We start from the raw sequence: 25928 nt of genomic DNA, 5'->3' as shown, positions 1-25928 counted from the left end.
TAGAACTGCTCGATAGGATTTTTGAGGCAGTATATTTTTATGAAGGCATGCTGCCTTATCATTGTCCCTTGCATAGGCTGGTGGGTTCATAGCACCACCCTTTTGTGGTTAGGAACCAATGCATATGCTTAACTCATGGCACCAACCAGGGCTCCCTCTTGGAGCCAAACACAAGTCCTATTGACTGTTTAGCCTGGAAGTCATTCAGATATTTAAATTCTCCTTTCATGTTCCTATAGCTCATAGTCTTTTTTTGTCTATACATTCACCTGTATTGTGGTTAATGTTTTCTTAATCTATGTAGAGGCTTTAAAAGTGTGAGGAAAAATTTCATTATTTTTTTTAATTCAATTTTCCCCACAAACTTTTGAAGCTGCCTCAAGTAAATTTAACAAACTTAAGAGGATGGGATTCCTTGTCTTAGCTAGAAAACCACACAATCACAAGGGTGGGTTTGGAAATTACATGAAGCTACAGATGTATTCAAAGCTTATCAAAGTTAATGTTCTCAAGTCAGTATTTTCAGAGGGCTGAGGCATAAACAACTATTAAAGCAACAATGCCAGCTCCTTGTAAACAGTATAGGTATGGTCTGTAAAACTAGTTGTCTATATTTAAATCTTACAACTTTTAACTATTGGAATATAATTTATAAAACTCACGGTTTAAAACAAAGGCTTGTGTTTCTGAAATCTTTCCAATAATCAAACACCAATTTTCTAGTGGAAAGGCATACCCATTGAAAACTGCATAAATTTAAATTTCTGTATAGCAATTTCCTATGTATAACTGGTAACATTTAACATTTACTGGTTTTCATTTTAATAGTTTAATTAAAAAAAACAGAATAGTACTGTAATAAGTTTTCTTAAAATATCAAAATTTGAATTTTCCATGATACTGGACAATATGGATTTCCCAGAAGATTGAAACTCATTGTATACAATGAATTGTGCCAAATGACATTTCAATGCTGAGGTAACATGTGAATTTGACCTTAATGGTCACTGCAGATGTGATTAGTAAAGATGATCTTTGTTGTTAGGTGCCCATGAATCAGTTAGTAGCAAGACATATAACAGAACAAAAAGTGCCCCAATTATACACCATCCTCACAATTGTTGCTATGGTTTGAGCTCACAGTTGCAGTCACTGTGTCAATCCATCTCACTGAGGGACATCCTCTTTTATCACTCCCTCTATTTTACCAAGCATGATGTCCTTTTCCAAGGACTGGTTTCTTAGGATAGTATGTCCAAAGTATGTGAGGGAGGACACTATTTGCTTTCTCACTGATGTCTTTGTAAGACATGTAGCAAGAAAACAGACATGTTAAGATGAAGACAAAATTAGAGTTACATTTCCACAAATCAAATAACCTGAATCTATTAGATGCTAAATGAGACAAAATAGAAGCTTCCCCTAGAAACTAGAGATGACCTAGCCAACATCTTGATCCCAAAGCTTTTAGTCTCCAGAAAAATGAGAATGAATTTAATTACTTTGCAGTGATTTATTACAGCAGTTCTAGAAACTTAATATGCCCATTAAATTATCCCAACATACTGCTTAGAAACTGATAAACATTTGTTACATTGTTATTATTCCCATTGTACAGAGGTTCAAAAAGGATGAAATGATCAAATCTTGTAGGAGAATTTCTAGTCAGTTACCTGAAGTTAATGTATTCAGATGAACAATTTTGTGAATACTAAAAAATCATACATAAGACTTAGACAAGAAATTAAGGCCTATAAGTAAAGATTAGCCATCAATATTCACTATCTGTCACTGAATACAACCAATTAGTCAAATACAAAATGCATCTGACAAATGGAAGGTTCAGCTGTACTTCTGACCTTGTATGAGATTGAAAACAATGTGTGTAATACTTACTTTGCAAACAGCAATAGTTACTTATACAGAAATTTTCTATTGTGAATACTAAAATAAATATTTTTCAATTTCCCAACATCAAGGACCTTAAGACAGTGAAGGAACAGTACTCCCTGTATATTTTGCATTCTCTATGAACTACATCCTAAGGGTTTCAATGGAGTACCGAAGTGGTGCAATTGGTTAGCAGGCTCAGCTATTAACTAAAGGTTAGAAGAAGTCTACCCTTAGGCATATAAGAAGACCTGAAATCTTCTGAAAAATCTGCCACTGAAATTTCCAAGTGGCTCAAAGCACAACTGATATGTATGTAATCACTTGGAACCCAGTAAGGAGAGACAGAAATTAAAAACAAACTCACTGCTGTCGAGTAGATTCGGACTCATAGTGACATTATAGGGCAGGTAGCACTGGCTCTTTGGTTTCCAAGAATATAAATCTTTGTAGGATTAGAAAGCCTTATCTTTCTCCTATGGAGCAGCTTGGTGGATTAGAACTGCCAACCTGTGGTTAGCAGCCCGAAGTGTAGCCCACTAAGTCACTAGGGTTCCTACAGAGACAGGAACAGGGGAATAAGGAATGTGTAACCATGTGGCAAATTATATCCTTTGTCATGGAGAGTAAAACACTCTTGATTCCAGATTCTATAGAAGAATCTTGCTCAAAAGGAGGATATTTCACAAAAGAATTTCAAATTCTCATAGACTGCACACCAATTAGAAGGAAAAGTTATCAGAATATTGGAAAACAAGTTTATTGAGAAAGTGGGGGAAATTAGAACTCTCATCCATGGTTGCCGAGAATGTAAAATGGTGTAGTTGCTATGGAAATAAGGTTGGTGGTTCCTCAAAGTTCAACATAGAACTGCCATAAAATCCAGCAATTCCACGAAGAAGGATATGCCTAAGAAACTTGAGTAGATGGATTCAAAGTATATGCTTGTGCACAAACATATATTGCAGCATTATTCCAAATAACTACAAGGTACTTGGAAAAAGTTCAAAGGTTCAACAACATAGGAATGGATACATAGAATGTGGTATATATCCACACAACAGAATATGATTAAATCCTAAATAGAAGGAAAAACTCAGCTCTATGCTATAACATAGGTGAATCTTAAAAAATTGTGCTGAACCCATCCCCATGCTAAGCTATTTTACAGAAGGTGAATCAAGCTCACAGCAGATCACGGGGGTAAAAAAATTGTGCTGAGTAAATTATCAGACAACCAAAAGACAACCAATATATGAACTCACTTATAAGGGATATCTAGAATAAGCAAACACAGAGGCAGAAAAATTTGTGATTACCTGGGGGTTGGAAAAGGGGTAAAAATTGAGGTTACTAAATAAGAACGGCTTGCATTTCTGTTCAGGGTGATGAAAAACATTTGGAAATTCATAGTGGTAAAAGCTACACAACCTGGTGAATATATAATTGTCATTGAGTTGTATGTACATTTAAAGTTGGTTACAATGGCAACATTTTGTTCCCTTTAAGAGGGGACTCCTAAGAGTTTGTGGCAAAACTTCATTCTCCCCCTATGCAAATTTGGAAGTCTCCTCTATTTTAACACACACACACACACACACACACACACACTAAAAGCATGATACAATTTCTAATAGCAGTTATTTGTTTTATCAAGAGAAGACCTATCAGAAGCACGAATCAGATGATAGTATTGTTACTATTAGCTTCCCTCAAGTTGGCATCTGACTCAAGATGACCCCATATACAACAAAAGGCTACTCAATCTACTCCATCCTCATGATGAATTACATTTAGACAACTGTGATCCATAGGGTTTTAACATAAGCCAATTTTTATATGTATATTTCCAAGCCTGTCTTTCTAGTTAATCTTTAAGTCTAGCAGCTCTCCGAAACCTGTTTGGCATCATAACATCACTGTCGGGTGGGTGGTGGGTAAACATGAAGAACACTTTAGAACAGAAGAGATGAAGTATAAGTATTCTTGATTAAAGATTAAATTCTTCAAGCAAGATCTTCTACAAGACAGGCAAGAATGCTACTACTCAACTCCTACTGTCCTGAGTCCTCTAAGAAATAACCTAACCAGTTAGTTTTTTCTGACCCCATGTTACAGAGGATAACTCTGCTCCATAAGGTTTAACTGTGCCTCACGGTCTTGAAGCAAATTACCAGTCCTTTCCTCTGAGGTACCTCTGGGTGAGTTTCAACAATTAGTCAGCCTAGTGCAGGCTCCTCAAACTACGGGCCCACGGGTCACATGCGGCCTGCCAAGGACATTTATCTGGCCCGCTGGGTGTTTTTGCCCATTTGTTTTACTTCAAAATAAGATGTGTACATAGGAATTTGTTCATAGCTTATTTTTAAAAACTATACTCCGGCCCTCCAATGGGTCTGAGGGACAGTGAACTGGCCCGTTTAAAAAGTTTGCGGACCCCTAGTAGTGTTTGTACTACATCTTGGGATCCAAGCTAATAATGTACCAGTAGTTAATTTCTTTCCAAGTCACTGAACTGATTGGCTTTCTAATTAAAAGATATTTGCTCTAAAAGTTCCAACTGGTATCACTTTCATTTTGAAGTACAAGACATATCCCAAAATGTGAACAAATTTTTTCTCTACCTTTGGGTATTGTGACAGAAAATGACCTATTTTCCACTTTCAAATTAAAACAAATGCATGAATTGGTAATAAAATGATTCTTCTACCCCAGCAATAAACATACCCTTGACTTCTATAGTGATATCCAAATAGCTTCTTACATTTAAATTACAGGAAAAAAACTTACAGAAGTTAATCCATAAAATTAACATTTCATTTTATTAAAATTAATGTTTTGCCAGCATTTTCTTTATTTTTCCATCTTTTTATTGGGGCTCTTACATCAACTGTTATCAAGCACATTTGTACACATGTTACCATCATAATTTTCAAAACATTTTCTTTCTACTTGAGCTCTTTTTTCCCTCCCTACCCCACTCTCATGACCCCTTGATAAATTATTATTATTTTAATATCGTATACCACCTACTGTCTCCCACCTTCCCTCTACCCTCATGGTATTACTGCCATTATTGTTCCCGACGGGGTTTGTCTGTCAATAGGAAGATCTGGAAAATAGTGAGAAGTGACCAAGAAATATATGAAGAAAGGGCCATAATTAACTTAGTAATTTTCTGGTTGGAAATAGTATCCTCATTCCCACGGACAATCCAGATGTTCCAAAATCATCCATAGGCCAAATATTACTACACAACTGACAATGCCAAAGAGGTTCAACTCTTCCATTTTAATGTTTTTCCTTTTTAATATATTAATATATTAAACTGTATTTGTAGGTTTATATGTAATGTTTCAAATCCTCCAATAAAAGGAAAGAAAGGTATAGTGAAGATGTTAGAATGAGACTCCATCATAAGTTGGGGGTTATTTGAACTGAAATCTTCTGTTGTAGTATAAAATCAGCTTTAACAACATAAAATATTACATAAATAACTGAGTATGGCTTTATTCCATTTATTGGCCCTACACTAAATTTCATATGTTAATGTAGCGTCATAAAATCAGTAGCTTAAAAATATCAGTAGCTTGCCTAATCCCAGTTTAAAACAAAAACATAAAATGGTACAAAGCAAGATTTAAAATGCAATACAATTTGAATATAAACTACTTACATATATTTTATATATTTATCTCATATAATACATTTCATACAAATACTGTATTGTTGTTAGGTGCTGCGGAGTCTAGTTCCTCTGAACAGAATGAAACACTGCCCCGTTCTGTGCCATCCTCCCAATTTGATTGAGCCCATTATTTGCAGTCACCATGTCAATTCTTTTGTCTTCCCCTTTCACTGACCTTTTTTACCAAGCAAAGTGTCCTTTTCCAGGGACTAGTCATTTAATATCAGGTCCAACGTAGGTGAGGCCAAGTTTTGCTATCCTTATTTCTAAGGAGTTTTCTGGCTGTACTTCATCCAAGACATATTTGTTTGCTCTTCTGGCAGCCCATGAACAATGGAAGAGTGGATGAGGGACAACAGGAACGATGTAAGATATGAAAATAATGATCTATAACTTATCAAGGGTTTGTGAGGAAGGGGGAAGAGATGGGGAGCTGATATTAGGGGCTCAAGTGGGAAGAGTATACTTTAAAAACGATGATGGCAGCATATGTGCAAATGTGCTTGACACAATGGATGAATGTATGGATTGTGATGAGAGGTAAGAGCCCCCAATAAAAGTATTTAATAATTAAAAAACCACATTAAAAACAAAACAAAAAAGACTCATACAGTAGCTGCATCCATGGACTCAGACCTAAGAACAACTGTGAGGATACCCAAGACTGGTCAGTGTTTTGTTCTATTGTACAGGCTCTCTGAGCAGAACAGAATCAACGGCACCTAAACAACAGCAGAGGATGTGAGCCAAGTTACACCCATTTCTTTGGAGGCATCCTTACACTCTACTGTGGCAGAGCATAGGAATCACAACACAACCTTTCTTTCCTTGGGGGCACCTTTAAGATTATTACCAGTGGGTATAATTTAAGACACCATCCTTGGTGGTGTGGTTTGCTGAAAAACAACCACAACACTTCCATCAAACCTACCCCTCAGTGTATGAGAGTTATCTGGGGAAGAAAGAGAAAGTCAAGGACCGCTGGGAGAGCATGCCCATGATCTTTATCTGAAGTGGCGGGGGTCACTGAGGTGCACCAAAGACTACTCTGGCAAAGCCAAGCAGCATTCAAAGTATAGGGTACCTTCTTCCCTATGTGAGTTTTAATAATGAAACTGTGAGACAGCAGGCTGGCTTTGTGGCCCATGGAAGCAAAGGCCAAGAGACCACTTGGCAGAGAGTTTGAGAACCAGAAACTTGGCTGCTGACTGAAGAGACCCATGACTGTATCCCCACTGTTTGCGAATCCTAATTTGTGGTAATTCATTAACCTTCTAAAAACATTTTCTGTGATGTCTGGGAGTTCAGTATGGCTACTGCAACACATTTTCTAATCCCACAGAGAAACAGAGTGCTGTGTGAGGAATGGCTGATGTTTGAAAGGGTAAAGAAGGAGAAACAATAGAGATTTGTCTGACATGTGCCTTGTGACAATAGGAAGCCAGAGGTCAGATATGGGTCCCCATGCCATTTATTGCTACCCTTTCAATTCTTTTCCTAATAAAGGCAGTTAATGTAAAACATGCTCAACTTTCTAAATTATTTATATTCTGAGATAAAATGAGAATGTATTTTTAATTGTAATTATAGTTAATTAAAATTTGATACTATTATTTATAATAACTTATAATCTTGTTACTCTTAATTAAAAGTTTTCAAATTCCCTGTGTTTCCAGCTCTAATCTAGTCAGATTTGTAAGGTAGAACTGGGATGATAGTGGGGTGGGGAGAATGAAAGAACTAGAGGAAGGTTATATGTTTCACCGGTGCTATACTGTATCCTGACTGGCTCATCTCTTCCTTGCGACCCTTCTGTAAGGGGGTGTCCAGTTGCCTATAGATGGGCTTTGCCCCTCACCCCTATCCCACACCCCCCAACCCAATCCACAATGATACGATTTTTGGTTATTTGATGCCTGATACCTGATCCCATAGACACCTCATGATCACACAGGCTGGTGTGCTTCCCAGCTAGATGGCCGCTTGTTTATCTTCAGCCTTTAAGACCCCAGAAACTGTCTATTTTGATAGCCGGGCACTATCAGCTTTCATCATCACATTTGCTCATATGCACCCGCTTTGTCTTCAGTCATCGTGTTGGGAAGGTGAGCATCATAGAATGCCACAAAAGTGTTCTTGCATTGAGGGAGTACTTGAGTAGAGGTCCAATGTCCATCTGCTACCTTAATGCTAAACCTATAAATTTATCCACATAGACCTACTTCCCCATCATCATATATACATATATTCATATACTGTATATACAAGTATAAGCCGACCCAAATATCAGCCAAGGCACCCAATTTACTACAAAAAACTGCATAAAAATGTGCTGAAAATATGTGGCTTATACATGAATATATACAGTATGCACATACCTGTATTTAGATCTCTATAAATGCCCTTTACCTCCTAGTTCTTTCCTCTATTTCCTTTTACTTTTCTCCTTTCCCACTATCATGTTCAGCCTTCATTTGGGTTTCAGTATTTCCCATAGGTTACATTGCCCTTGATCAAGCCTTACCACGTCTCCTTCACCCTCCTCACAATCAATTTTGGATCACTTGTTCCCTTGTTCCTGGATTTAACACCCACTCCCCCCCCCCCATCCCTCTCTCCCATGAACCCCCTGCCCCACCCTAAGCCTCGGTCTTTTTGTTTTCTCCTCCAGATTGTTTATTCCGCATTTCTTACCTAGATCGACCTGCAGAGATAATAATACGTACAAAACATGAGACAGAGCAAAATAAAGCAACAAAAGAAAACCCCCTCCCAAAAAAACGAATGACAAAAAATAAAGAAAAGTCTGTAAATAGTTCAAAACAACTAAGATGTAGTACAATCTCCATGATACCTAAAGTGCAAGTCACTTAAATTTTCACATCCTTTTTTTCTCTTTCCACAGTCTTAAGATAAAATAGGGGGACAAACGACAGAAAAGTGGGTAAGGGAGACAGTAGATGGTGTCAAATATGAAAATAAATGTTCATAAATTATCAAGGGTTCACGAGAGTGGAAGGGTGCGGAGGAAGGTGGAAAAAAGAGGAGCTGAAACCAAGGGCTCAAGTAGAAAGAAAATGTTTGGAAATGATCATGGCAACATATGTACAAATGTGCTTGATACAATTGATAGTTGGATTGTTATAAGACCTGTAAGAGCCCCCAATAAAATAATTTATTTATAAATAAATAAAAATAAAAACCAGTGGGGGCGGAACCAAACAATAGTTAACAACCATCTTTTTGGACATTTCATCTATTATTTTAAATATCCCTTATTTTCTTTCCAGATTTATCATTTAATCATAAGAATTGGATATGACATTAAATTACTATGGGGTCCAAAAGACTTGATGATAGTGAGTGTTACTGGATCGTAAAGCTAAAGTGTTTTGTTCTTTTCATAAGAACAATAGGAGAACAGGAAGTAATCCAGGAAGGGGCTTCATGAAAAAATTACATTATTTTTAAATTCAGTTTATCCACAAAATTTTTGAAGCCCCAGATCAGAGGATGTACACTGGTAAGGATAGGAACTGGAAACACAGGGAATCCAGGGTGGATGATACCTTCAGGACCAGGGGTGTGAGTGAGTGGCGATACTGGGAGGGTAGAGGGAGAGTGGGTTGGAAAGAGGGAACCCATTACAAGGTTCTACCCGTGACCTCCTGGAAAAGTGGGTGAAGGGAGACGTTGGACAGGGCAAGATATGAAAAAAATAATAATTTATAAATTATCAAGGGTTCATGCGGGAGGGGGGAGAAGGGAGGAAGGGGCAAAAAAGAAGAACTGATGCCAAGGGCTTAAGTGGAGAGCAAATGTTTTGAGAATGATGAGGGCAGTGAATGTACAGATGTGCTTTACACAATTGCTGTATGTATGGATTGTGATAAGAGTTGTATGAGCCCCTAATAAAATGATTAAAATAAAATTGTAAAAAATTGAAGCCCCTTCATACTAAGTGGTGACCTATAGGATTATAAATATATGATGTACATATCTACCTACCTACTGTCACTAAAGACATTCTGAGCCATAAGGACCCTAACAGGACAGAGAAAAACTATTTCTTATGATTTCCTGGTTGTAGATATTTATAAGAGCCCTGGATTCCCTGTGTTTTCAGTTCTTATCTGTATCAGTGTACATCCTCTGGTCTAGCCAGACTTGCAAGGTAGAATTGGGATCATGATAGTGAGGGCCAGAGGGGGAGAAAGAAGAGAAAGCACTTAGGAACTTGAGGAAAGTTGTATTTTTCATCATTGTTATATCGCACTCTGACTGGCTTGTCACCTACTGGAGACACTTCTGTAAGGGCATGTCCAGTGGGGCCTACAAATGGGCTTTGGGTATCCACTCTGCACTGCCCACCTCATTCACAATGGTAAGATTTTTTTTTCTGATGATGCCTGATACCTGATCCCTTCGACATCTCGTGATCGCACAGGCTGGTGTGCTTCTTCCATGTGGGTTTTGTTGCTTCTGAGCTAGATAGCCGCTGGTTTCAGGTATTTTACTGGATACTTTCTGCTACATGTTAACGCTAGGTTATTTCTAATCATTTTAAACATAACTGTGAATCTGTATTTTAGTAACTATTATAACAATGTATAACACCTAAAATCTCAGATTTATGCACCTTAGCTAACATTTTAAGTTTAGAAATAATTATAACTATTTATAGGAATTACTTAATTCTCTATATAAACCAAACCTCAACAATAGTTTTTAAATTGTGAAATAGATGGGGGTTTACATATCAGATACATGTGTTTGCACTTAATATTTTAAACACTCCTCAAACCTCCCAATGGTTTGCTTGTGTCTCTCTACATATGTACTGCCCTCGACTTCCCTCTAGCAGTGTGTATTACCTTCCCTTTTACCAAAGTTAGCACCACAGACCCTACAGCCCAGGGGTCGAGCAAACTTTATAGAGACAGAGAGCCAATCCTATCCCTCACAACAATTTAAAACTTATTGAGAGCCATAAATATATTTGTAAGCAAACAAAATCACCATTGTCTAAATAATATCTTTTAAATTTCTTCTTTTACTCCAGAGCTACATGTACGTACCAAAAGAACCACAAAAGGCTTGCAAGCCACAGTTTGTTGACCGCTGGTTCTAGCCTACTTGCTTCCCATCACACCAGGTAACCAGCCTGCTTCTTTTGGTATGAAAACCTTTTCCTGATTAAAAACAACAATAATAGTGGTCTCATACAATAGTTGATCTTCTGTTTCTGACTAATTTCACTCAGCATAATGTCCTTTAAGATCATTCATGCCATAGGTGTTTCACAATTTCACCATTGTCCCTTAACAATATAGTATCCCATTGAGTATCAAAGTTTATTAATTTTTCCACAAATGGCCATTTAGATGATCCACCTTCTTGCTATCGTGAATAATACTGTGATGCATATATATCTGTTCATGCTATGTTCTTTATTTCTGTAGGGTATATGCCAAGTAACACTATTGTTGGGTCATATGGTAATTCTCATTTGATGATGTAGCACATCACTTACACAGTTGTTCTATCTATTTAAAATTCTACGAGTTGAGGGAAACACAACTAGGAAGACAGTTTATGAGGACAAATTCTCCAAGCTGATGTTAGAAGTCTGGGAAATGTGTTTTTTGAGTTTTTCTATCAATGGTGCATGGATTGAGAAAACCCATTTAAAAGTCAATAGGGTAGGACACTTTATACGTACAAAATAACAAAGTTCTATATAACAAGCACACTGGGTCATTAATTTCTGATATCATTCTGGTTTTCTAAGTTAGAAGACATTGTCTATATGATACAATATATCTAGATGGTGGTTGAAGACATTAGGCTGCATAAAGTAAGTCAATTTTACAAAGGACAAATATTATATGTTCTCACTCATATAAACAAGAACATAAATACTTAAGAGATTAAAGTTTCTTTGTGGTTACTAGATTAGAAGAGAGAAAAAAAGATTTCTGCGTAGGGATCTAGCTTTTGTGATGAAATTACTTACTTTTGGTTTATAGTGATGGAAAAATTACATTGAGGATGAGGTTACATAGCCAATTAATATAAATGCTATAAATTAAGTTGAAAAAGTTGTGAGAGATTTACAAGAATGACCAAAAAAAAAAAAAGGGGGGGGGTGGTGGGAGGGAGCCATTGCTGAGGTTGCTTATATACAACCAAATAAGATTTGGTTCCTTGGTTTGGAGGCCAGGTTTTATGAGATATCCCATTATTAAAATAATAGTTATGGCTGTATAAATGTAACAGCTATGTTTTTCTGAAGCCACGATTTCCCAAAAGTTGTACAAACTGCTATAGTGTAATGCAAAACATTCCCACATATGCAGTTTTATTACTTTGTGTATATACATTTATCACCAAATTAATTTCCAAGTTTATGTTTCATATATATACAGATTTAATATAATTTCAGATTATGTTTATTATTTTTCCTTTGTTCATATATTTGACAATAGGCTTTTCTTGGGAGCGCAAATGCTTTTTATCCCCTAATGCTATTTAATGTAAACTTTCCAGAAAGTAAAAAAAGCGCTCTACTACTTTCATTCACTATTCTATTCTATTTTGGCAGTCTGAGTTGGAAAAGGACTTTTCACCTGAACATTTTCACAAGTTATCAAAACAAAAATAACTGTGTCTTTACAAGAGTTGTAATTCAGATAAAGATGCCAGTATTAGTTAACTTGTTATAGTTTAAAATGTGTCCAAATACTCTGCATAAACTACTGAGTACTATTCTTTTCAAAGCATATTTTAACTTGTTACTTATAAATGGTTTCTCTAAGGATAAGAGAACAATCATTTTTACTGACAAAAGTCTATAACATTAGTACTGAGAAACAACACTAAATTATATAAGTAGAACCAAAATACATAAGCAGAACCAAATTATAGAGTTAAATACTATCGTTATATGAGTAATAGAACAGATCTCAAAATTACAATAAAATTAAAATACAGTAGGCAAATAAAAGCAATGATAAAGAACATCTTAATATAATATTTTTCTTCAGAATTTATGTTCTAGAATTAAAATATTTTCATCAAAGAAATCTACTTAGGCAATGCAACCATTTAAATCTGCTATCATCAGGTCAATTCTGATTCTTAGCGATCCTCTGTAAGGTTTCTGAGACTGCTGACCTGGGGTTAATGGCCCAATATATAACCCAAAGAGTCACCATGGATTCTTAGGCAACTAAGCTTTTCTAAACATTATTTTCAGCCTTTGAATCTTTATCACAGCATATACTGTGATACAATAAAAACAAAAAACATTAAACAACATCAATTGTTGTTTACTGCAGATGTGTAAGCCTCGATTCATTGTCATTCCATTCCCATCAGATTGCCAGCTCTTTCTTTTAAGTGTTTTATTCTGAAAGGTACCCGCCCGACAAAATGCATTAAACATCAGCTGCAAGGTCAGCAGGCTTAAGTGACCAGTCATTCCAAGTTAGAAAAATGCACCTGTTTCTCCCCAGAAAGATTTACAGTTTAGGAAAACCTACAGAGTGGTTCTACTGTCTTACAAGGTTCGCAAAGTTGGAACTGTCTTGATAGCAGTAAGTATAGTCTGAAAGTTCCACTGAACGTTGTTGAGTATTGTGATAAGGACAGATGAATGGTGGCCACACATAAGGTGCACTGATCAGGTCTCCCATTTGGAAGGCTTGGAAGAATTCTATCAATGAATAACAACGACAACAAAAAAGTCTTTATTGCCACTGAGTAGCTTTCAGTTAATGGTGACTCTCTGTGCATCAGGGTTGTAAACTTTCACCATGTTTACTCAATCTGCATAGTAAGCAAAGCATTCGTAAAGCTGCACTAAATGAAGAATGTGGCATTAGGACAGAAGGAAGGCTAATTAACAAACCTGCAATATGCAAGTGACATAATCTTGCTGGATAATGGAGAACTTGAAATACTTGCTGATGAAAATCAGTGTGGACTGCAACCCAATGCAAACAAAAATCCTCACTATTGGACCAACAAACATCATGAATAAACGGAGGAAAAGGCAAGTTTTCAAGGACTTCATTTTCCATGTATCCACAATCAATCCTTATGGAAGCAGCATTCAAGAAATCAAACAAAGCATTGAATTGGGTAAATATGCTACAATAGATCTTTTAAAGTACTGAAGAAAAAGGACCTAACTTGGAAGACTAAGGTGCAGCTGACTCAAAACCACAGTATTTCCCATCACTCCACATGCATATAAAAGTTGGACATTGAATAAGGAAGACTGAAGAATTGATGCATTTGAATTATAGTACTGACATAGAATACTGAAAGTACCATGGACTGCCAGAACAAGCAAATCTGTCTCGGAAAAAGTACTGCTAGAATGCTTGGGAATGGACATGTATAAGGAGAGACCAGTCTCTGGAAAAGGACATAATGCTTTTAGTATTAGAAGGTCAATGAAAAGGGAGGCTCCTCAAAAGTCTGTCGATGGACAAAATGGCTCCAACAGTAATGGGGGCAATGTCCAACACCAAGCAATTTTTCATTCTGTCGTGTACAGGCTCTCTATGAGTAGGGACCTACCAACTATGCGTTATGGAGTAGAACTGTTCCATCATACTTGGCTATTATCTTAATAGATAAAGATTTCCAAGACTTTCTTCTTTGCAGCCATTGTCGTCAATTCAAAATTTAGGTTAGTAGCTGAGAACAATCTGATTATATCTAACAAAGACCATTCATTAAGCTATATAATAGGATGGTAAATGATGCTGCATCCACTTTAGAAATTACTATATTGCGAGCAACAATTTTCAGTAGTATGGAGGAAAAGAAAAAGCTGATAAAAAAGTTAACCTCAAGTTGTATGAGCCCCTAAAAATTTTTTAAAAAAAAGTTAACCTCAAAAGCCAAAAAAAAAAAAAATCTTATAAATTAGAGGGGACGGGGACTCAATTTCCCCCCCTATAAAATGTCTAAGAGTAAATATTTTTAGTACTTCATGTGTCACATGATTCTCCTTCCTCTGCTTGAGGAAAGATAGACTAGAAACCACTGTAGTGCTTTGTATGGCTGCTTGCAAGCTTTTAAAATTGGGCACTACATGATAAACTAGATCAGCGGTTTTGCATCTGAGGGTTGTGACCCTTTAGAGGTCGAACGACCTGATTCATAACAGTAGCAAAATTACAGTTATGAAGTAGCAACAAAAATAATTGTATGGTTGGGGGTCACCATAGCATGATGAACTGTATTAAAGGCTCGTGGGCATTAGGGAGGTTGAGAACCACTGAACTAGATGATAGAACAGAAGCACTAAACAAGTTATTAGGACAATTCACTGGGATATCCCAGGAAACTAGGACAGTAAATCATAATCAAAGAACGAAACACACTGCCACATCTTTTTCTTGCAGAGCAGCTGATGGTTTCAAACCATGAAAACCTCTGTTGGCAATGAGTACTTAACTACCGTGCCACCAAGCCTCCTTTTAACATAAAACATGACATGTGGACAAGAATGTGTGTGTATATTCCAATAAACCTTAGTTGACTTTTATATGATTTAAACATGTAGCAAGATATTACTGTTTTCTTAAATAGTGGGCTATAGTCTGCTGACACATGATCTAAATGAACAAAATTGTATATATTACCAAAAGTGCTTGACAAAAGATGCCTGGAAGGAAATATCTAAATTTTTAATAGTATTATAATTGTATTTTAGTGAAAGAGTCTGGCCTGAATATTACTTAGCTTCTTTTATTTTCTCTGGATTTTTATAAAAAGAGCATACCGTATAATCGAGTATATCCTTCGAGGCACCAATTTTATCACAAAAACAGCATTTAAAATGTGCTGAAAAACTCAGCTTATACCCAAGTATATACTGTATTATAGGTAAGTAAGAGAAAAATTTCCAAGGGTTGGGTAACACTACAATCAAGATTATTCCAACTCAGTGATCCAATATAAGGTTTCTGAGATTTTAAATCTATATAGGAGTAGGTTCCTCCTGCTGCTGGTAGGTCTGAATTACCTATTCTGTGACATCACCAGGGCTCTTTTCAAAGGGTAAGGGTAAAAAAGCTGCCAGACAATTTCTAAAATAAAGCAACTTTAAAGAGTTACTAGCACTGCCATCTTTCGAAGTCCTGAAGATACCTCCAGGAAAGGAACATGTCACATTGCATTAATTAATGTTCTTTTTTATTTGGTGCACTACATATCTATCTCTAAGTACTTATTTCCCTTGCTATTTCTATTGCCTAGAATTAATTAACCAGGTAATCAGTAAACAATATAATTTTAGAGTTTAAATTACATGATTTTACCAGCTTTTAAAATTTCATTTTTTTAATTCATGAAAATATAATACTAGAGTAAATATCTTATTTCATATTCAAATCATAAGGAGCTATACAAATAGAAAAGAGGGATACTCACAAAAGAAACAAACAAATCCGCAGTTGGGATAAAGGAACATTCTAATGTTCTACTTTATTAGTAATGAACCACCATGAAATTTAAATGTATATTTTTCTGTCTCGATTGTTAAGATGGGAGAAGTCTGAAAATTTCTGACAAACTTGTACTGTTAGGGTACAAAATTAAGAAATACTCAAACATCACTGGTGGGAGAATAAAAACTTTTCTAAAAGACAATGTAGCTATACTATTTTGCTTTGACTTGCTTCATAATGTAGCAATCTCAATTCTTCCTTGCATGATCTTATATCAAAGCAAGCTTCACTTGTCTTTAAAAGGCGAAGTCCTATACAGGTGCAAGTGTATGTTGCTTAACTTGGTTTCAGCAAGGTCTGTGTATCAAAGCACTTAAGATGTCTGAGGGCAAGGGAATCTAAGAAAATAAACAACAAAACCTAAAATAACAAAAATATAATCAGTTCTGCAACCACATGATATAATACGAAATGGGAAGAAGCTAAAATAATAAAAGGAAAATAGGATTATACAAATCCAAGAAGCAACTGCTACCTCATTACTATCTATAAAATCTGTCTACAAGTGAATATGAGGGGACTTCAAAGAGTTCTTGAAAAAGTCCCATTACTTTATAATCCCATTTTCTCAAACTTTCTTCCCCCTCAAACTTTTAAAGGCCACTATGTATAAGAAAGACATATACCAAATATTCGGAGTGGGCTCTCTAAATAATTGATACAGATCAATGACAAGGAATATGATCCTAGTAACACTCATTCTGCTTTTGTTACATTGTTTCATCTGAAGATACTTGTAAACATACTTTTTAACATTTCAACAGTTACAATATTAGTCATAGCTAAATATTATGATTATATTATATAAATTTAGCTAGCTTGAAAAATTTGTTAATATAGGTAATACTTCAAAACATTTTCCAATTTTTCAACATCCTCATTATTCAAACTCCTTAAATTGATAAAACTGTTTATGTATTTTAAAACATGTAATTACTTTAGTGCTTACATTTTCCATTAGTAAAAACAGAAATCAAAGGTGTACAAAATAAGTTGTTAAATTTAATTCTATTACTAGTATACTACATTGATTACAACATGATTATTCAAGTAAACGTATAAACCTGTCACTCAGAATAGAAAAAGCTAATTGTGTGATTTGTTCTTTTGTATATAGTTAGTTACTATGAATTGTCATTGATGGCACCTAATGACAATATATTATGTGGACCATATTTAGAACAGAGTAGAACTGCCTCTGTTGGTTTCCAGAACTGTAAAGTCATCACGAGTTAGAATTGACTCGATGGCAATGAGTGTTTATTTAAATGACAATACATTTTTAGATCAGCATTATATCATAAAATGCACTAAATCATGAAACTCCATTTCCACTGTGGTAGAAGAAGAAATACAGTAGTATTCCCAAGTGATTAAAATATTACATTATGAAGAAACATTGTACTATGTATAGATATGGTGATTGTCTAGGAAAGAAAGGAAACAAGGGTAAAAAACAAAGGTATATAAGTGGACGATGAGGATAGGGAGATGGCAGGGGTAATTTAGAAAAGTACCAAATAAAATACATAATATTTTATATTCATTTAAGAAAATTGCATTTTAAACATTGAACTGTGGTATTCAATGATTTGTTTTTATAAATATTTCACCAATACAACAATTAAGAAAACCAATGTTGTGAGTATAAAAACAAAATTCTGTCAATTGCCTATCATAAAAAGTATATAGGCTTAACTGCCCTTTCCCTATTACTTTTCACTTTCATTCACTTTTAATTTCCTATATTAGCAACCCTCAGAAAAGAATCTCCAACACTCAGGCTTTGTACCGGAACTCAAATGTAGCACAATAAGTTACTGACACTACAACTTTTCAATCATTCCAGGTGAGTAGTATCCTTAGGTATCTGTCTAAGTGTACAACAAATTAACTGTTGTAGGAGGAATTTTCAATTTCTAGCTTTGAAAATAATCAACCTACAAGTAAGAATATCCACTTATTCTTAATATTTTTTTAAACTCAGAAATTTGCACAATAAAAATTTAAATCAATACAGTTATTTTCACAGTGTAAAATTCATTTAATCCTTATAACCCCTCTGCTAGTTATGTTCCTTCATTTCACACAGGTGGAAACATGCAACAATTAGGTAATTTGTTCCAAAGCACCGTGCTCCAAGGCAAACAAGCAAGGGCCTTTTCCACATGGACATGAAGGATCAAGATATGAGTGTTCTCTGCTTAGTGTTTAGTTATGTTATTAGTAATATCATCACATAAACTGAAAGGGCATGCAACTAACCACAATTTGTTATTTTAAAAGACAGAAAACACTTGCATTACTCTAAATTCACAGAAATAAAAATTCTAAGATTTGAAGAGGAATATTATAAAGACCAACAGCTAACTCATGGTAACTCCATATGTATCAGAATAGATACATGCTAAATATAGTTGCCTATAACCAATTTATTTCCCCATAGAAGTAGATCTCCAGGCCATTCTTCCAAGGCGATAGGGACACATTCACACTTCTGCAGCCGAGCATTAAAAAAAAACAAACAACCAGTTTGTGCCACTCAGGACTCAACCAAACAACACAGTAGAGTTTACCAAATTTTCAAGAATATTTTGGAATATATATGTTTTAACATAAAGTTACAAGAAATGACTTGCTTGTATTTGTCCTGTTATATCAAGGCTACATAAATATCAGCTAATTAAGTTAGATTTTACTAAATTTAAAGTAACTACAGCTGGCTTTCAGCTATCTTCCAACTACTCAAAAATACTCTTTTAAAATCAACCTGCTATATTTCTGTATTTTAATTGTGCTTGCTAGGTGTCCTTTTCTCTCAAAAGTAACAGAGTGAAAATCAGAACAATTTAGTAAAAAGTTTAAAACCACCTGAAAGGAAATGCATTTCCTTCTAAAGCCACATGTTAATGTTCTTTTTTGATACCTTTAATAGTTTTGAACTTTTTATGGCAGTTCAACAGTCTAAGAGGCAATTTTTCTTTCAAGCTGTTTATCAGCACAGTTTTTACACAGTTGAGTCATCATAAGTTCAACCTATTGAGTCATCTACTTACAGCATCTGCCAACCACAATTTACTAACTGCAGCTTCCTCAAACTTAAAACTGAACAAACTCAGGAAGGCTTAGGAACTGTCTAATGTTTTCCAAATTAACAACTGAAATTATTGTTTCAGAACAGTTTAAGTTACAAATGTTTTCCCTTCAGGGTGGGGGAAGGGATAGCTTCAAGGTAAGAAATAAATTTACAAACGTTTTATCTTGTTTGGAATGTATTATACTGGAAATAACTCCAAGGTTCAAACTAAAAATGAGCTAGAGTAACATACAATCATGCCAATGACTATCTTGATTATATAAATATGTATTTAAAAGTTTACTTAAAAAATATAAATGTAAAAATATATTTTCACAATTAACACCAACCCATATACTTTGGGGAGTTAATTTTTAATATTTCTAATACACTGCCTGTATAAAAATATGAACCTTTAAACTTAACTATTGAAACAAACTACTCATTCTTCAGAAGGAACTAATACAATTTAAGGCAAACTGGGATGATTAGCAAATGCTATTACTTCAAAAACTTGATCTGTCAGTCTTTGATCTTGTATCATTACTATTCCTATTGTTCCTAGGGTTGGAATTGAGTATGAGCTTTTTATTTTTTAGCGCTTTTCATTGGGGTCCATGTAGAGCAAATGAAAACACAGCAATGAGCTATGGTGCCAACCTCATAAAACCTATATTAATGAGAGGTACATGAAATGCTTCATAGGAACAAATGGGTGCTACTTTTAAATGCAGTAAACATTAGCAAATCTCAGTAGAACAAAAAGAGAATATACACTGAATAGCCTGTCTACAACAAAACAACCCAAAGGGTATTTCTTCTGTGTCCTAAAGGGTCACTATGAGTTAGGATAGCAGGGTTTTTGTGTTTTTTTTGGAGAGGGAAGTTGTGGTATATATACAAAGACTACAAGTTTTATACTGTATATTTGAGGAGAGTGGAAAATAAAAGAAAATTTAAAAAGCATATGAGGGGTAACACCACCCACCCCACAAAAAAACAAACCAGAAAAAGATCTGCTGGATGGGGCTCTCATAGTATACTAGATAAGCATCTAGCAACTCTCTGAGTTAGTACACCCAATGGCGTTGCCAGGGAAGGTTCTCTGGTCAACGTGAACTCTTTCATAAAAGCAGTTTTCTCTAACCTCATTTCTTGTGATGGCTGATAGACGAGTACAGCGATGTGCTTATGAAATTTTGTTTCCTGCTCGGGAAAAATGCCACAGAAACTGCTGTGATGTTGAGCACTGCTTTTAAGTACAGTGCTATGGGAAAACCTCAAGTGTAAAGAGTGGTTTTCTTGTTACAAAAAAGATGAAATGTCGACTGATGACAAACCTTATTCTGGATGTCTGCCAACCTCCTGAACAGACAAAAATCTCAACTCATAGTGCATTTGGAGTTCTTTCCACTAGGTCAGACTGTTAATCAAACTTTCTACTTAGAGGTTCTAAAAAGATTGTGTAACACTGTGCTACAAAAAAGGCCTGAGTTTTAGCAGATGGGGGACTAGTTGTTGTCACCAATACAATGCACCTGCTCATGCAGCCATCTCACTGTGCCAGTTTTTGGCAAAAAAACAAACAAACACAAAAAAACACCCAACATGCCTCTCTTGCCCCATGTACCTTACTCACCTGACCTCTTTCTGTCCGACTTCTTTTTGTTTCCTGGAATGAAGGACACGAAAGGACAGCGATTTGATGACATAGCAATGGTGAAGGAAAAAACAAGGGAGGTGCTTGTCAGCAATCCAAACAGATGAATTTGAAAAATATTTTTAAAAATGGAGTTGCAGATTTGACAAATGCATTATGTGTAATGGAGAGTACTTTGAAGGTCATAAGATTGTTTTTTAAAACAAATTTAAATACATAGCTGTGAAAAACAACATCCGGTTTATTTCTTTGGTACTCCTTCATTAACTTTGGTGCAAGAGAAAGAAAGGCCAGTTGTACTATGTTTGGCTAATTGGAAGGTTAGTAATTTAAACCAACTAGCTGCTCCTCTGAAGATTAAGTATTCTGTTCCCATATAGAATTACAGTCTCAATATCCCTATATAAAGTAACTATGAATTAGAATTGATGTGATAGGAAAGGGTTTGGTTTGTTTAGTATAAGAAAAGGTTAGGAAGGTTTTTTGCTGATTTTTTACTGCAGTTCAGTTGGTTAAGATTTCAAAGTGAGGGCGGTGGTGACATGAAACTAATTGGAATGGTTCTTCTATCCAACTATTTTTAGCTCCCACCTAATGATTGAGTAGGATAATTCATATATGGTATATGAAACATTGTAATACAGCGGATTGGTGGATATAAGCATGAGGAATCACAAAAGCAGTTAAGGATTCCTGGGACCACTAAGAAGGAACAGCAATGGAGCATGTTGGAGATCCAGCCTGAAGTGGTGGAGGCAATACAACAGTGGCACCAGAGCAGAGGGTATGTCATCCTGAGACTATTCGGAAGTGAGGCACAGCAGCAGCAGGTAGGCAGGTTTACTGTCTTAAGGAGGCAGAGGCCAAGGGACCAGGTGACAGAGGCTAAGCACCTAAAGGCTGCTGGTTGAGGAGAGGCGCTATTGCTATCGGCCATTGACTGTATCCTTAATGTTTTCTGATCATGGCTTGTGCTAGCCTCTTAGTGTCTCCAATAAGACTCTATAATCGTGAACACTGTTCTGTGTGGCCAGTGCAATGAGCTAGTGAACCTAACAGAGAAGTAGAATGCAGTGGGAGGAATGGCTGCTTTTAGAATAGGGTAAAAGACGGTGAAGGGCGGAAGCATGTCTGAATTCTGCCTTGTGGCAATTGGGCAGAGGCTAGTAAAGAGGTGGATTCTCCTTCCTAGGTGGTGAGTTTTGGCCCCAAAACCATTTCTTCAGGGCAAATTTTAATAATATTAAGGGCCAAGTAAAGGGCTGTCTGTCAAAGTCTGATGTTGGTAATACAGAGATTAATAGTGCTTGAGAGTTATTTTGTCTGTTGTCAATGTCTTTCTACTACATGGTAGGATAAATGAGGGGAGCCTTTTCTGTTCTATCCACGATTAATGGAAGTCCCTAGCATCATAGTGTGTAATACTTAACAGATGCCCAATAAATATTAGTAAAATTGAATTCAATGTAAGATGAAAATGAGACATATATCTGAGACAGAAGAAAAGGAGGTAAATATTAGTAAAAATATTAGAACAGGAAATTAAGGGTGTTCCTGCTTATAACCTAAATTTCCTTGATGAGCCAGAAGAAAGGTTATCTGCTGGGAGAAAAAGCAGAAGTAGAGGCAAATAGTGATGATTTAGAGTAATCATTTTGGGAAACAGAAGCTTGCTAGGGACATACAAAAGGATGCCAAGTGGTATACTAAGTGTCAGCTAGGATTGGAGACCATATAATTCTAATAGCACCAAAATATATTGTGTATAATTTTCTCTTGCAGTGTTATCATTTTAGGGTGGAAGGGCTGACCAACAGAAATTTTGTGATGATGCAAATATTACATCTACATTCTCTTATATATAGTTATTGGACACTAGAAATGTGGCAAGTGTAGCTGAGGAACTGAATTTTTAATTTAATTTTGCTTACTTTAAATTTCCACAAGTCACTCAAACTCTGCCATGAAGTTGATTCTGATTCATAGTGACCATATAGGACAGTATAAACCTGCCTCTGTGGGTTTTCCAAGTGTAACTCTTTATGGGAGTAGAAAGCCTAGTTTTACTGGTGGTTTTGAACTACTTACCTTACAGTTAGCAGCTCAACTGCTAACCACTAATAAAGAAAGAAAATAATGAATCTGTTCCATGAAAGGAAATTAAGAATGTTTGGGATATTATATTATGGGTACAGGATCTTGAGGGGAGAGGGGAATGAGGAAAGAGGAAACAATTAGATAATGCTGTAAAAAATACTCATTTTGGTTCCTTGGGATTTTTCTTTTTTAATAAATAACTTTGGGAGGGAGACTGATACCACTGACTGTATAACCCCATTGAATTCTGAACAGAATTATATGTGAATGGATATACTGAAATGTGTAAGAGAGTATGAAAAAACAAAAACAGTATTAAAACAAAACACAAACTAGGAAGCAAAACCATACAGGTATAAACAGAGGTGTTATCTATGTAAATATATTAATGCATAGCAATAACAATGGGGGTATTGGCCTATGTACATATATTTATATGGCTATACATTAGGGCAGTACAGACTCTGGGCTTTAAATACTCCCTTAACACAAGAACACTTTGTTATAGTAATGTGTTATTGGATGATGCCCATTGGCCTGATAGGATCACTGAAGACAAACTAGGTGCATTACCAAATGTGAAGAAAGCAGACAATGTCCAGCTATTAAAAGATATAGTGTCTGGGGTCTTAAAAGCTCGAAACCCAACAAGCCGTCATCTAGCCCACAATGGAAGCACACCAGCATGTGTGATCATGAGGTGTTGACCAGGAGTAGACATCAGAATTCCAAAAATAAACAACCACATTGAGGTGATGGAGAGGGGGTCAAACTAGAGACCCAAAGCTCATTTGTGAAAAACTAAATGTCCCTGCACAGAGGAGAAAATGCATGCATGGGGCAGTTAAGCACCAATGAAATACACAAGACTCCTCTAGTTCTTTAATCCTCCTCCCCCCACTATTATGATCTCAGTTCAATCTCGTAATTCACACAAGACCAGTGTACAGGCAATGGCACAGACAAGAGCTTTCAATATACGGAATTCAGGAAACACCAACTGCCTCGCCCTCAAAAACAGTAATGGGAGTAACGATTCCAGGATGGTAGGGGAAAGGAAGGGGGAAGTGGGGAGGGAGGGGGAATGGATAGCAATTCAGGCAGAATAACCCTCTCAGGGGAAAAATACCAGGATAGTAGGCGAAGGGTTAGAATGGGTGGTGTAAAATATGTATAAATAAAAATACATAACATATTAAGGGTTTGCAGGGGTGGCAGGGTGGGAGAGGAGAAAAGCTGATATCAAAGGGCTCAAGAAGAAAACCCTTTGTTTATAAATTGTTGATAATGTTTATGAATTGTTGATGCCAAGAACTGTATATGTCCACTTGAGATAATGGATGTATGGTTTGTTATATACAAAAATGCCCAAAATTAAAAATAAATAAATACAATGCCCAATAAAATTATTTACCTAGTAAATTTCTTTCTTTCTTTTTTTTTTTGTGAGAGAGTGAGTGGGTGAGTGAGAGTGAGTGGGTTAGTGAGTGAGTGAGAGTGAGTGTGAGAGAGAGTGAGACAGTGAGTAAGTGAGAGTGAGTGATTGAATTAGTGAGATAGTGAGTGTGAGAGAGAGTCCCTGGTAAAATTTTTTTAAAGCACAAATTACTTCTAATAGGCTTCTGCAAAGGACAGATATTATGAAACTTATTCAAATATATCTTTTTACCTTCTGAATTCTAACATATTCATTCTCCATTAAAAATGTGCTTTTATGTTTATTATTTCAAACTGTGACAATATTGTGAGACAGGCACTAAATGTTCATTTTATACATGAAAATTTAATAGTTATGTGATTATGTACCTTATAAATCCTTCATATAGTAAGCAGCAAAGTTTGAAATTTGAGTACAAGTTATAAAATTCTAGTAAGTTCTAACAATTTCAGATATTTTTATAGATGTAAACTTTGACCTCCCCAATAAGAAACAAAATTCTCTAAAAGAAATGTTTTAAATAATGTAGTTGAGTGGGACTCTGTGGGTAATACATACTGCTAACTCACTGGGCTAGCTAATAGAAAGGTTGGAGGCTGTAGTGAATCCAGAGGCACCTCACAATTGCTTGGCAATCTACTTCTGAAAATATTCAGTCAATAAAACCCCTCCCAAAGTAAAAAGGAAATAGAAGAACCAGGAGGCAAAAGACATTTATAGAGGCCTAAATACAGGCCTGTACAGATGTAAATATATATAAGATAATAGAAATATATATGAAATAAGGTTGCAGATGGGCATTGGGGCTTGACTCAAGTACTCCCTTAACACAAAAACACTTTAACACTCTGGCATTCTGTGATGCTAACCTTCCGGACAAGATCACTGAAGACAAATGGGTGCATAAGTAAGTGTGAAGAAAGCTGATGGTGCCCGGCTATCAAAAGATATAGCGCCTGAGGTCTTAAAGGCTTGAAGATAAACAAGCGGCCATCTAACTCAGAAGCAACAAAGCTCACATGGAAGAAGCACACCAGTCTGTGTGATCATGAGGTGTTGATAAGATCAGGTATCAGGCATCTATGACCCAGAATAAAACCATACCCAAGGTAAAAGGGGGGTGGGATGGAGTGGAGACCCAATGCCCATCTGTAGACAATTGGGCATCCCCTCACACACACAGGGGTCATAGGAAAGAAATGAGCCAGTCAGAGTGCAGTACAGCACCGATGAAACACACAGCTTTCCTCTAGTTCTTTGGTGCTTCCTTCACCCCACTATCATGGCTTCAATTAATTATCCCTTACAAATCGGATCAGACCAGAGCATACACACTGCTTACAGATAAGAGCCTTGCAACACAGGGACTCCAGAGTAGATAAATCCCTCCGGGACAAGGAGAGTAGAAATACCAGGATGATTAGGGGAGGGTAGGAGGAGAAAGGGGAAACCGATCACAAGAATGAACCCAGAACCCCCTCCCAGGGGGACAAATAATGGAAAAGTGGGTGAGAGGTGATGGAGGAAGATGTAAGATATGGGAAAAAAAT

General features: G+C 36.1%; 1 protein-coding gene across 13 annotated transcripts in view; it reads right to left on the bottom strand.

Annotated features, from left to right (window-relative positions):
- The window catches only part of JMJD1C (jumonji domain containing 1C), a 253133-nt gene that overhangs the window by 50075 nt on the left and 177130 nt on the right, over positions 1 to 25928 (bottom strand). For 6 of the 13 annotated variants that reach the window (XM_075534261.1, XM_075534255.1, XM_075534253.1 and 3 more), the window contains one exon: positions 20823 to 20855. The exons of the other annotated variants lie outside the window; for them this stretch is intronic. Coding sequence is in view for 4 of the 6 variants with exons in the window: in XM_075534255.1 (XP_075390370.1) it covers positions 20823 to 20855 (33 nt within the window). In the remaining 2 variants the exon portion in view is untranslated. The remainder of the gene's footprint in view (positions 1 to 20822; positions 20856 to 25928) is intronic. 13 annotated transcript variants of the gene reach the window in all.

This window comes from Tenrec ecaudatus, chromosome 16, assembly GCF_050624435.1.
Source record: "Tenrec ecaudatus isolate mTenEca1 chromosome 16, mTenEca1.hap1, whole genome shotgun sequence".
Taxonomy (NCBI): domain Eukaryota; kingdom Metazoa; phylum Chordata; class Mammalia; order Afrosoricida; family Tenrecidae; genus Tenrec; species Tenrec ecaudatus.
The sequence above is the reverse complement of the archived record's forward strand: the minus strand, read 5'-3'. Positions and strand labels throughout refer to the sequence as shown.